The 11,093-nt window shown below is 67.8% G+C and overlaps 1 protein-coding gene across 1 annotated transcript; it reads left to right on the top strand.

Moving 5' to 3' along the window:
• The first annotated feature begins 3,643 nt into the window (after nucleotides 1–3,643).
• On the top strand, nucleotides 3,644–10,689 carry DOLPP1 (dolichyldiphosphatase 1). The gene is made up of 8 exons (XM_004613273.2): nucleotides 3,644–4,415; nucleotides 7,205–7,305; nucleotides 7,601–7,685; nucleotides 7,751–7,850; nucleotides 7,934–8,032; nucleotides 8,144–8,272; nucleotides 8,443–8,532; nucleotides 9,638–10,689. The coding sequence occupies exons 1-8, from the start codon at nucleotides 4,340–4,342 to the stop codon at nucleotides 9,672–9,674; spliced, it is 717 nt and encodes a 238-aa protein (XP_004613330.1). The 5' UTR covers nucleotides 3,644–4,339; the 3' UTR covers nucleotides 9,675–10,689.
• The last annotated feature ends 404 nt before the right edge of the window (nucleotides 10,690–11,093 follow it).

Below are 11,093 nucleotides of genomic sequence, written 5' to 3'. Positions count from 1 at the left end.
GTCTGCCTGATGGGGTGCCAGCGTGTCCCCGCCTCACTCCAGGAATTCTGGGCTCAGCCACTCGTTGTGGGAAAAAGGCCAGGCCCGGGCTGGCAGGTGGCTCGGGGGTGGGGGGGACGCTTGTGCCCGAACAGCTCAGGACCCAGATCCCGTCGCTGGCACCACAGCACCCCCAGGCATGGCGGGAGGACCCCCTCCCCCCAGAATAACACACTGGAAGAAAGCCAAACCAGTCCATCCTTCTGGGGGCCTCTGGACCTGCCCCGGAGGCAGGAGGCCCCGCCAAGGCTTGACCCCCGGCCGTGGGCCCTGGCCCCTGACCCTCTGCCGAGTTCCTGCTTCAGCGGCTGCTGCCAGTCCTGGGGTCACCTGCCCACACTCCTCTCTGCTGGGAAACCACACCCCAGGCTCCCCGCGCATTGGGGCTCCCCGCCCTGCGGGGCCCTCCCCAGGGGCTCTGCCTCTCGGGCTGGTGTGCGGGGCCAGACTGGGTTGCGGGGTGCTGAATCAAGTCGAGCGGCACGGGGGGTTGTGCCACACCTCGAGATGCCCAGGGCTTACTCCTGGCTCAGTGCTCAGTGCTTGGGGCACCAGATGTGCTGGGGATCGAGCCCAGGGCAGCTGCGTGCAAGGCCAGAGCCCTCCCTGCTGTGGCATCGCTGCTGGGTTCTGCATCCCCCTCGCCCACAGAAGGCGAGACCCATGTCTCCTCCCTCCGGTCCCCTCCCAGGCGGCCCGGCCCTGTGTTCAGGCTGCCCGAGGCGCCTCCTGCGGCTGCGCACAGAAATGCAGCTGCCCAGCGCGAGAGCCGCATCTGGGCTGAGCCCCCGAGACGAGTCGTGGACTTCCCCTTTGACCTCAGGCGCACTCTCCCACATCTCCCTGCCATGTTTTCCTGTTTCCTTTGTTTGTGTGTCTTGTGGGTGTGTGTGGGGGGGGGAGTCGCACCCGGAAGTACTCAGAGCTTACCCCTGATTCTGTGCTCAGGAATCACTCCAGGCGAGGCTCGGGGGAACCCACCGCAGTGCCGGGGGTCAAACCCAGGCCAGCTGTGTGCCAGGCAATGTCCTCCCCACTGACCTCTCTCCTCACGCTGCCCTTTCTGATCATCTGGGCACATTTGCCTGTCTGGCACGTGCACTTGCTACTTTTTTTTTGGGGGGGGGTCACACCCGGTGATGCTCAGGGCTTACCCCTGGCTCTGCACTCAGGAATCACTCCCTGGCGGTGCTCTGGGGACCCTATGGGATGCCGGGGATCGAACCCTGGTTGGCTGTGTGCAAGGCAAACTCCCTCCCCACTGACTATTGCTCCGGCCCTCTACATTTTTTTTTTTTATTTGTGCTGTACTCAGCTTACTCCTGGCTCTGCATTCAGGGATCACCGTTGGTGGTTCTTGGGCCATATTGGGGGGGTGGGACTGAGCCTGGGTCAGTTGCCTGGAAGGCCGGCACCCTGCCCCCTGGACTATCACTCTGGCCCTGATATGCACTTTCTTCGTTCCAAGCCCTTTGCCCAAGATGCGTGCTTTGCTCTTTATCCTCTGAAGAAGCCTGTGTTTGCTCCTGAGTAAAAAGTCAGTACTTCTTTTGTTCTCTCCCCTTCTTTCCCAAATAAACTTGTTCTACCTTCTTTTTCTTTTTTTTTTTCTTTTTGGGTCACACCCGGCGATGCTCAGAGGTTGGTTACTCCTGGCTCTGCACTCAGGAATTACCCCTGGCCGTGCTCGGGGGACCATATGGGATGCTGGGAATCGAACCCGGGTTGGCTGCATGCAAGGCAAACGCCCTACCCTCTGTGCTATCACTCCAGCCCCAAACTTGTTCTACTTTTTAAAAAATATATTAAAATGCAGGGGCCGGAGCGACAGTACAGCGGGAACGGTGTTTGCCTTGCAATGGCCACCCTGGGTTTGACTCCTGGCATCCCACATGGTCTCCCAAGCCCACCAGGAGGAATTCCTGAGAGCAGATCCAGGAGTAAGTCCTGAGAATTGTCGGGTGTGACTCCCACCCCCCCAAAAAAAAAACCTTTTTAAAAATGCAGATGTTTGAAAAAAAAATGCAGATGTTTGTCGTTGTTGTCTCAGTGACTGGTGACTGGGGTTCCCTGGTGCGTTTGGAGCCAACGACTGTCCAGTCCCCCCGTCCAGTGGAAGGAGGAGCAGGGCCACAGGCTGGTAGTCAGGGCTGCCCCCTCGCCCCAACTGCAGATGCCAAAGTGCCAACCTGGCCTTGCTGGAGGAGCAGCCCGCCCCGAGGGCACCCGACCTCTCTTCTCTTTATTGAGGGGCTAATTTTTGGGCTCCCAGCGCTGTGCTCTGGGGTCACTCTGGGCCATGCTTCGGGGACCCTCTGTGATGCCAGGCGTGGAACCAGAGTCAGCAGCATGGCAAGGCAAGTGGCTCCCCGCTGTGCTCTCTGGCCCTACTTTGCTGGCTACAAGTCACTCTGGGTGACGCTGGCCTTGGGCAGCTGCTCACTGGGAGACACGGACAAAGAGCCAGCTGCAGCCCTGAGTGCCAGGTGCGGGGGAGGAGAGGCCCCTTGCCTGTGGCTAGCCTGGGTTAAATCCTGGCACTCGTTGCCCCGCCAGGAGTGATCGATCCACAAGCACGAGCCAGGAGTTAGCCCTGAGCATTGTTGGGTGTGGCCCCTAAACAAAAACAGATGTGTGTGTGTGTGTGTGTGTGTGTGTGTGTGTGTGTGTGTTGGCTCTCTCACTTGGACCCTGAGGAATTCATGGACGGGCAGAGGTAGGGAGGTGTCAGGAAGCCACAGACAGGAGCATTTTGGGAAAACTGGGAGGCAGGTCTGGCTTGTGGCAGGCCCTGAGCTCCAGCTCTAGTGCTGGAGCCACCAAAATAGCAAATTAAGGGGGCCGGGGTGATAGCACAGCGGGTAGGGCGTTTGCCTTGCACGCGGCCGACCCGGGTTCGGTCCCCGGCATCCCATATGGTCCCCCAAGCACCGGCAGGGGTAATTCCTGAGTGCAAAGCCAGGAGTAACCCCTGAGCATTGCTAGGTGTGACCCAAAAAGCAAAAAAAAAAAAATAGCAAATCAAGGGCGAGGGGGTCGGGAAGGGGGGGTCTGAGTTCCATCCCCAGCACCACAGAACTGCCCAAACCCAGAAGAACCCAGATGTGTAAACCAGCTTCTGAATTTTATTTATTGTTTTTGTGCAACATTCAGCAGTGCTCAGGGTTGACTCCTGGCTCTGTGCTCAGGGCTGACTCCTGGCAAGCACAGGGGACCAAACGGGGTGCTGGGGACCGAACCTGAGTGGGTTGGGAGCCAGGCAAGCACCCTCCCCGCTGTACTGTCGCTCTGGCACCAGAATAGCTTCTTTGAAATGTCCCACATATGATCCCTTTGAGCCTTGCCAGGAGCGATCCCTGAGCACGGCGGGTGTGGCCCCAAACCCACCCCCCAAATAAAATCAGATAAAATAAAACGTTCCAATGTGCGGGAATCTGACCGAAAGGGCCGGAGCCTAGGCAGTGTATGCAAGAACGCCAAGTTCCATCCCCCACACTGCATGGCCCTTCCCCTCCCCCACCAGCATGACTGGTCGGTACATCCTCAGTTATTCAAATGAGGGAAGGCAGGGGTCTTCTGCTCCGCTGGCTCTCTGGGCATCGGTAAGGGGCGGTGAGGGAGGAGTGAGGTCTGAACCCAGCCACTTGATTCCGATTAAGCAGGCCGACACCCCGACTCTTCCCTGCCTTCTGCTGCCAGGCGCCCGTGCAGGTCACACGGGACCAGCGATGCTTCCAGAGCGCGCTGCCCCCGCGACCTGCGCGCATCTCGGCCCGCTTTGTGTCATCTGCACTGTCGCCCGTCCGGAAAGGGCAGTCTACTCGTTACTAAAAGTGGGCGGGTTCGGGGCGCAGCGGGCTCCCGGCGCGCACTCAGGGCTCCGGCACGCGCGGGCTCCAGCACCGGAACAGCCAAACCGAAGCTCCCACCAAAGTTCAACACGCCCCCCAAGCTCGCGCCTGATTGGCTCGCTCTGCGCACACTACGAGCCGCTCCTGCCTTCGGATTGGCCCTTGTGCTCGCTGGTCTGCGCTGGAAGCCTCCTCCTCCCTGATTGGCCGGACAGCTCCCTGCGCTCGCCTCTGATTGGGCACCGGCTGGCCCAGCTCGTCGGCTCCGAGAGGCCCCGCTTTCTGATTCGCCGCCCGGGCCAGCCCCGCGGCCCGCACGCTCAATGGCTGCGTCGAGACCTGCCTCGGCCTCCGATTGGGCGCGCGGCGCGCTGGCGGCATGATTGGCCAGGACCACCGCCCCCCCGACTCGCCATTGGCTGCCCGGCCAAGCCCGGTCTCCGGGTAAGATGGCAGCGGACGGACAGTGCTCGCTCCCCGCTTCATGGCGGCCGGTGACCCTCACCCACGTCGAGTATCCCGCAGGTGAGAGGCGGCCTCGGCGCGGCGGACGCCTCCCCGGGCCCGGCCCGGCCGGCCCGCGCGCTCCGGCCCGCGCTGGCCCGCGGAGGCCCGCGGCGGGGCGGGCTGGGAACTGTCAAACGGCCCCAGAGGGGCTCGGCCGGCGCTGGCCGCGCAGGCGCCGTGCCGCGGCCTGAGCTGGGCCGAGCCGGGCCGGCTCGCGGGCGCCCTCTGCGGCTGCGCGGGGGGCTGCGGGGCCGGGGGTCGCGGCCGGACGCTGGCCGGCCCCCGCCCCGCCCCGCGTGCCCGCCGCCCCCGCTTCCGCCCAGCCCCGAGGGCGCGACCCCCCCGCGCGCGGCGTGTGCGGACCCGGGGCGGGCGGCGGGCGCTGCTGGGCGCTCCCGGGGCCACGCCCTGGCCGGGGCAGGGCCGCGCGCCGCCGAGGGGCCGCCGAGGGCCGGCCGCCGGGGCGTCTGCGCTGCCGGCGCTCCCCCCTGCGAGACCCCCCTGCCGGTGGCCCTGGTGGTCTTGGGGGCGGCGGTGTCCGGGCCCAGGGTCAGCCTGTGCCTTGCCTGGACTCCCGATCCCAGCGGCCGCCCCTGCGAGGCTGGAGTGAGGGTCCAGTAGCCGCAGTTGGTGCCGTGCCGCCTCCGGAGCCCACCCCGTGCCCCTGGGCCGAGGAGGGTGCGAGGAGGGCGCGGCCCTGGGAGCCCGGGCACGTGCCAGGGAACTTTGGCCCTGCGTGCCCTGGCTCACCCCGGTGGGGGCGGGGTGCTGGGCCCCACCCACCTGGCCAGTCCATTCATTCAGCTGAGTCCAGGGAGCCGAGCAGGCTGACCGGGCCTGGCCTGGAGCCGGCCCCAGGCCCCTTCACGCTAGCGGGTTCCGCACCGCTGGGCCGGGGGCTGCAGGGAGGCCCCCCTGCGTGACCCGCACCCGAGCCGTGCTCTTCCTGGCCATCCGCATCGCCTCGGGGTTGAGTGAGGCTGGTCTGGGGGGGGGGGGGCCCAGCGGAGGTCGGGGTCGAGGAGCCCGTTTGCCGGCCAGCGCGCTCCCCACTGCCCACCTGACCGCGGCCTGCACTGGTCCCAGTGTCCCCGCCAGCCCCGCAGCGCCCATGGACCACGGCGGCAGGTCCTTCATTTCTGCCGGGTTCACCCCCGGAGACGGTTCCCGGGGCGGCACCATGTGCCGAGGGCTAGAAATAGGGCGGCGGGCGCCCGGCGAGCGAAGCCCTGGAGTGGGGCCCCTGGCCGCCTTGCGGCTCCGGTGCTGTGGACGTGGGCAGGGCAGCCAAGCGCCCGGGTCGCAGGTGGGAAGGGCCAGCGACACCCCGGCAGGTGGAGGCGGGGCCCCTTTCCTCCCCCGGGGCCAGGCAGGTGGCATGGGCCGTTTCCCAGGCCCTGGCAGGATGGAGAGGGGGAGTGGGTGACGCGGGGATCCCCTGGGCGCACTGTGCCGGGGTGCCGGCGCCTGGGGTGCACCCATCTCCCCACTTCGCAGGGCGGAACTGAGTTCCCCGGGGAGCCTGCAGCAGTGGGCGCCGCCCAGGGGACTCCTGCCAGCTCTGCCGGCCGCGGGCTGTGCCTCCCTCCCAGGCCCGGAGGCGGGAAAACGGGGGAGCTGGATGGTCACCCCGAGAGGGGCCAGTCAGGGCCACTCATTCTCCCGCACTGCATGGCCTGGGTCCCTGCTGGCTTCTGCAGGCTGGGGTGGGGGTACACTGTGGCCCCAGGACCCTAAATGTCCCTCCTGGCCCAGGGCCCACCCCCGGGGTCTGGTCTCTGGGCAGGGTTGGTGGAGGGACCAGCTTTTTTCCTTTTTTTTTTTTTTTTGTTTTGGGGGCCACACCTGATGATGCTCGGGCGTTACCCTTGGCCCTGCACTCCGGGATTCACTCCTGGTGGTGCTCGGGGGACCCTGTGGGATGCCAGGGATTGAACCCAGGTTGGCCTCATGCAAGGTGTGGGCCCTGCCCGCTGTCCCATTGCTTGGGGCTGGTGACCAGCTCTTGGCGCGGCCCCAAGCCCCGCCCCTCCGGCTAGGTCACTTGGAGCCTGTCCTGTGCCTGTGACCCCGGGTGCGGCTGGGAGGCCCTCGGGGGCACGACCTCTCCCCCCGCAGGACCCCTTGTGCGTGCTGTCATCTCTCGTTTTAATTATTGTTGGGGGGTGCAGTTCCACGCACTGGATCTCAGTTTACTTTTCAAAAAAATCAAGGTATTTTGGACCAGCATAGTGTGGCTTGAGGGCGCTAGTCCCCGCCCGCGGGTGTCCCAGCACCCCGTAGGGGACCCCTCTCCCCGCCTGCCTCTCAGCCTGCCCCTCCGGGAGCCGCCACTGCCCTGGGGGTTGGTTTTTGTCTGGGGTGCTGTGGGCTGGACGCAGGGCGGCTGGCCCGCTGCCCTCTCCGGCCCTTGGCGCCGGGTTTGCGGGTGCTGCCGGCTGGAGCCTGGGCTTAACGTGCTGCTGGGGGTCGGACTTGAAGCTCGGGGTCCCCTGTGGGGCGGCCCGCCCTCTCCGCCCCCGCCCCTCTCCGCGTCCGCCCCTCTCCGCCCCGCCCCTCTCCCCCTCTCCGCCCCGCCCCTCTCCGGAGCGGGCACCCCCAGCGCTGCCCCTGCAGCCCCAGCAGGGCAGGGTGCAGCTGGCAGCCACCGAGGGCACTCGGGGAGCGGCCTGGCCGTGCCAGGGACCCACGCCAGGTGGACTGCCGCGAGCCCGCCCCGCCCGCCGCCGCGTTCCTCTCCGGCCTCCGGGTCAGGGCAGCTGTTGGGGCCCTCTCGGACGCCCACCTCCCGCCTTCTCCCGTCCCAGGTGACCTCTCCGGCCACATCCTCGCCTACCTGAGCCTCAGTCCCGTGGCCATCATCATCGGCTTCGTCACCCTCATCATCTTCAAGCGGGAGCTGCACACGGTGGGTTGGTGGCCAGCCGCGCCCATCCTCTACACCCCCCCCTCTCGCACCCCTGCTCCCCCGGGCACCCCCCCACGGAACCCCCCACCCCCCGGCACCTTCCCCTTGCCCGATGCCGTCTTTTCCCGCTCTTTGTCTTGGGGCCATGCACAGTGGTGCTGCGGGGGCGGGGGCTACTGCTCCCAGCTCGGTGCTCAGGGCTTGGTCCCGGGGTGCAGCTGGCCCTGCTCCCAGGGAACTGCGGGGTGCGGGGGGAGGGCACACCGGCCCGGCTGACGGTGCCCCCTCCCTGCAGATCTCGTTCCTGGGGGGCCTGGGGCTGAACGAGGGGGTCAACTGGCTGGTCAAGCGCCTGGTGCAGGAGCCGCGGCCCTGTGGAGGTAGGCCCAGCGGTGGGGGGCGGGCCCCGCTCGCCCTGCCCCCCTCACCCCTGCTCTCTCCCCAGGCCCCCACGCGGCGGTGGGCACCAAGTACGGCATGCCCTCCAGCCACGCCCAGTTCATGTGGTTCTTCTCAGTCTACTCCTTCCTTTTCTTGTACTTACGGTGAGCTGCGGGACTCACTGTCACCCCAGGAGCACCCGGGCGGGCGGGGCGGGGGGGCCGCGGTCTGACGGGCGCTTTCCCAGAATGCACCAGACCAACAACGCCAGGTTCCTGGACCTGCTGTGGCGGCACGTGGTCTCCCTGGGCCTCCTCACCGTGGCCCTCCTCGTCTCCTACAGCAGGTACCCGGGGACCCCCGTGAGGGCCGAGGGGCAGCTGGGGGACCCGGCCCCCCACCCCCCCACCCCGGCCACGGGCGCCCCTGAGCCGGTGTCCGCCCGCCCGCCCGCCAGGGTCTACCTGCTGTACCACACCTGGAGCCAGGTGCTCTACGGCGGCGTCGCCGGCAGCCTCCTGGCCGTCGTCTGGTTCGTCTTCACGCAGGAGGTCCTCACCCCCTTCTTCCCGAGGATAGCGGCCTGGTAACTGCCCGCCCTGGGCTGGGTGCCCCGGGAGGACCCCCCAGCCCACCAGGGGGCCCCGGGTCAGGCCAGCCAGGCCGGGGTGGGCGCCGCGCCGGCCCCGGCCACCAGGGGGTGCTGTGGCGCCGCCTCTGACCGCGCCCGGCGGGCGTCTGTCTGTCCATCCCTAGGCCGGTGTCTGAGTTCTTCCTGATCCGGGACACCAGCCTCATCCCCAACGTGCTGTGGTTCGAGTACACGGTCACCCGGGCCGAAGCGAGGTGAGTCCGGGGGGCCGCCGCCCCAGTCTCGGGAGTTTCCTGAGGGCTGCCCTGCCCACGCCCTCCCTCCCGGCCGGCTGCTTGTCCAGGTGGGGTGGACGCTGTGCGGGGGGCGCCCCGCGCCAGGAGCTGGGGGCTGCCCGCAGTGGCACGTCGGGACAGAGCTGGGCCCCGGCCTCCTGACTCACGCACCCCAAATCCTGGGTGGGGTGCGGGCCCCGCCCCTGGTGCAGGGGGAGCTGGGCTGAGCCAGAGCCTCGGGAGAAGCCTGGGGAGGGAGCGTGGGGGGGCGGGGGGCGGGGTCCGGGCGCCCTGGCTGTTTACCCGGTGCTCATGGGGGGGCGGGGGTAGGCCAGGGGAGCTGACCCTGACCCAGGTAGGGAGGTGTCGGGCAGGGGCAAGCCTGGGGCCATTCAGCCCTGGGGGAGTCTGGATTTTGTTCTTGGTTTTGGGGGTTGGGGCCACCCCAGCTGCGCTCTGGGGCAGCTCCTGGTGGTGCTCGGGGGACCGGGTAGTGCTGGGTTGAACCCAGCGCCTGCGCGCAGGGCCAGCCTTACTCTGCTCTAGCCCGCGGGCCCAAGGTGCGGGATATTTTCTTTATTTTGGGGGGTGCGGGGATCGAACCCGGGACCTCAATCGTACGCGGCGAGCGCTCTCCTAGGCCCAGGGCCCGCGTTTCCGTGAGGGCCCCACGCTCGCCGTGTTTCTGAGCTCCCAGCCAGCCCTCCTGGACGGTGTTTTTGTTTTGTGGTGCCAGTAACTAGGGGTCGTCATCCCTGCTGCTGCCCGTTTCCTGGGACCCCCGGGGGGTGTACTCGCACACACGCACACTCACACACACACTCTCACCCTCACACACTCAGTTCCTGGGGTCTCGCACGAGCAGCCCCCGTGTCACCTCCTTCCCGCGGGGAGAGTCACCGACTCTCCTCGGCTCGGCCGCTCGCACAAACGCCCGCCCAGTGTGGCTCCCGGGCCGGAATTCCCCGGCGCTGCCTGGAACGCGGCCAGGCGGCCCCTCTCTGGGCTCGGGCTGTGAGGGGTCCCGCCCCCGCTGTGGGACAGGCCCTCTGACCCGCGCCCCTCGCCCCCCGTCCTGCTGCAGGAACAGACAGCGCAAGCTGGGGACGAAGCTGCAGTGACCAGGGCTGAGCTGGGTCCAGGCGGACGGAGTGACCGAGGGACACAGGCGAGACCTCGACTGGCCCGAGTCGCCAAGAGGAGCCTTTTATTTTCGTATTTTCATTTGACGAACAAGGTGGACCAAAGGGCTGGGCTGCCCCTGCCCGGGACCTGGAGGCCACTGCGGGGACCTCGTGGCCAGCGGTGCTGGCTGTGCTGCTGCTGCCCCAGGGGGCCGGCCGGGGGCGGGGAGCGGGGGGCCGCGTCTCCCCGCGGGCCCGGGGCCTCCAGTGGCGCGAGAAATCCACACTATTTATTTCGGGGGTTTTGTCAGAGGCCGGCGCGAAGGGCCGTGAGTGGGGGGCAGCCCCGCCAGGCCGCACCTCAGCCTCCTCGGTCAGTGTTTCCCGGGCCGGACCCCGGCCGCCGCGGCTGCTCTCGGTGTCCTGCCGGTCCCTCCACCAAAGGGCTTTCTCGTCCCCGGCCCGTCCCGAGCCTGCACGTGTTGGGGGCGCGCCCAGGCTGTTTACAGCGCCCCTCCCGCCGCCCGCGGCGGCCACCCTCATCCCCGCCCCCCTGCCCGCTCCCCTCCCAGAGGCCGGGACCAGCCTGCGTCCTGGCGGGGGGCTGGGGTGGGGGGGTCGCACGGGCCCCCCCCTCCCACCCCGGTGCCTGGCCCTGAGACTGGCACCTCCTGGAGGGACCACACCTCGGATGGCTTGGAAGCCAGCTGGTTGGGAGGAGAAGCTTCTGGAAGCGGTCCAGACTGCTGGGGCCCGTGTGGGCGTCCCCGCCCCGCGCCCGTCTCCCCGCGGAGCTGGAGCACGAGGCCGCGGTGCTTTCTTCTGTTTGGGGGAGCCCGTGCCCACGGGCGGCTCGGGCGGGCGCTCCCGGCCACCCCCCTCCTGCTTCGGTTCCTTCTGACGTTTGTTTCGGTTGTTTTCCTTTCTCGCTGGAGGAAAGCCAAGCGTGCGGCGTTCGATGGAAACTCATGACATTGTTTACTCTTGTTTTCAAATAAAATCTTGAACTCTGGCGGCGGTAGCTCGGGTGGCCGTGCTCGGTGGGGGGCAGGCGCCGAGGGACAGGCCCCCGCGTCGCCAGTGGTGGATGTGGGCCCGCCCCAGGGCCCCTGCCTGCACCCCGCCCGTCCTTCCCAAAGAGTCCCTTGGCCCCCCGCCCCGGTCTTCGGGGGTCCCTCTTTCCTTTCTGTGGGACGTGGCTCACGAGACAGTGGCTTCTGTTCGGGGGCCACCCCGGGTGATGGTGGCGCACAGGCTCACTCCCTGCAGTGCTCAGGGGACCGGGTGGTGCCAGGGTCAAGCCCAGGACTCCCGTGGGCAACACCTGCACGCCAGGGCCGGGGAGACACTCCGAGCACAGGGCCTGTGGCTTGTGCCTGAGGCCCGGGTGGGCCCCCGCCCCGCCCCCGCCCCGCC

The sequence above is a fragment of the Sorex araneus genome, chromosome 1 (genome assembly GCF_027595985.1).
Source record: "Sorex araneus isolate mSorAra2 chromosome 1, mSorAra2.pri, whole genome shotgun sequence".
Taxonomy (NCBI): Eukaryota; Metazoa; Chordata; class Mammalia; order Eulipotyphla; family Soricidae; genus Sorex; species Sorex araneus.
The sequence above is the reverse complement of the archived record's forward strand: the minus strand, read 5'-3'. Positions and strand labels throughout refer to the sequence as shown.

Coding starts and splice junctions, on each gene's coding strand:
- DOLPP1 (XM_004613273.2), top strand. CDS start 4,340: ATGGCAGCGGACGGACAGTGCTCGCTCCCCGCTTCATGGCGGCCGGTG. Junction 7,306..7,600: donor TCAAGCGGGAGCTGCACACG/GTGGGTTGGTGG, acceptor CCCTCCCTGCAG/ATCTCGTTCCTGGGGGGCCT. Junction 8,273..8,442: donor TTCCCGAGGATAGCGGCCTG/GTAACTGCCCGC, acceptor GTCCATCCCTAG/GCCGGTGTCTGAGTTCTTCC.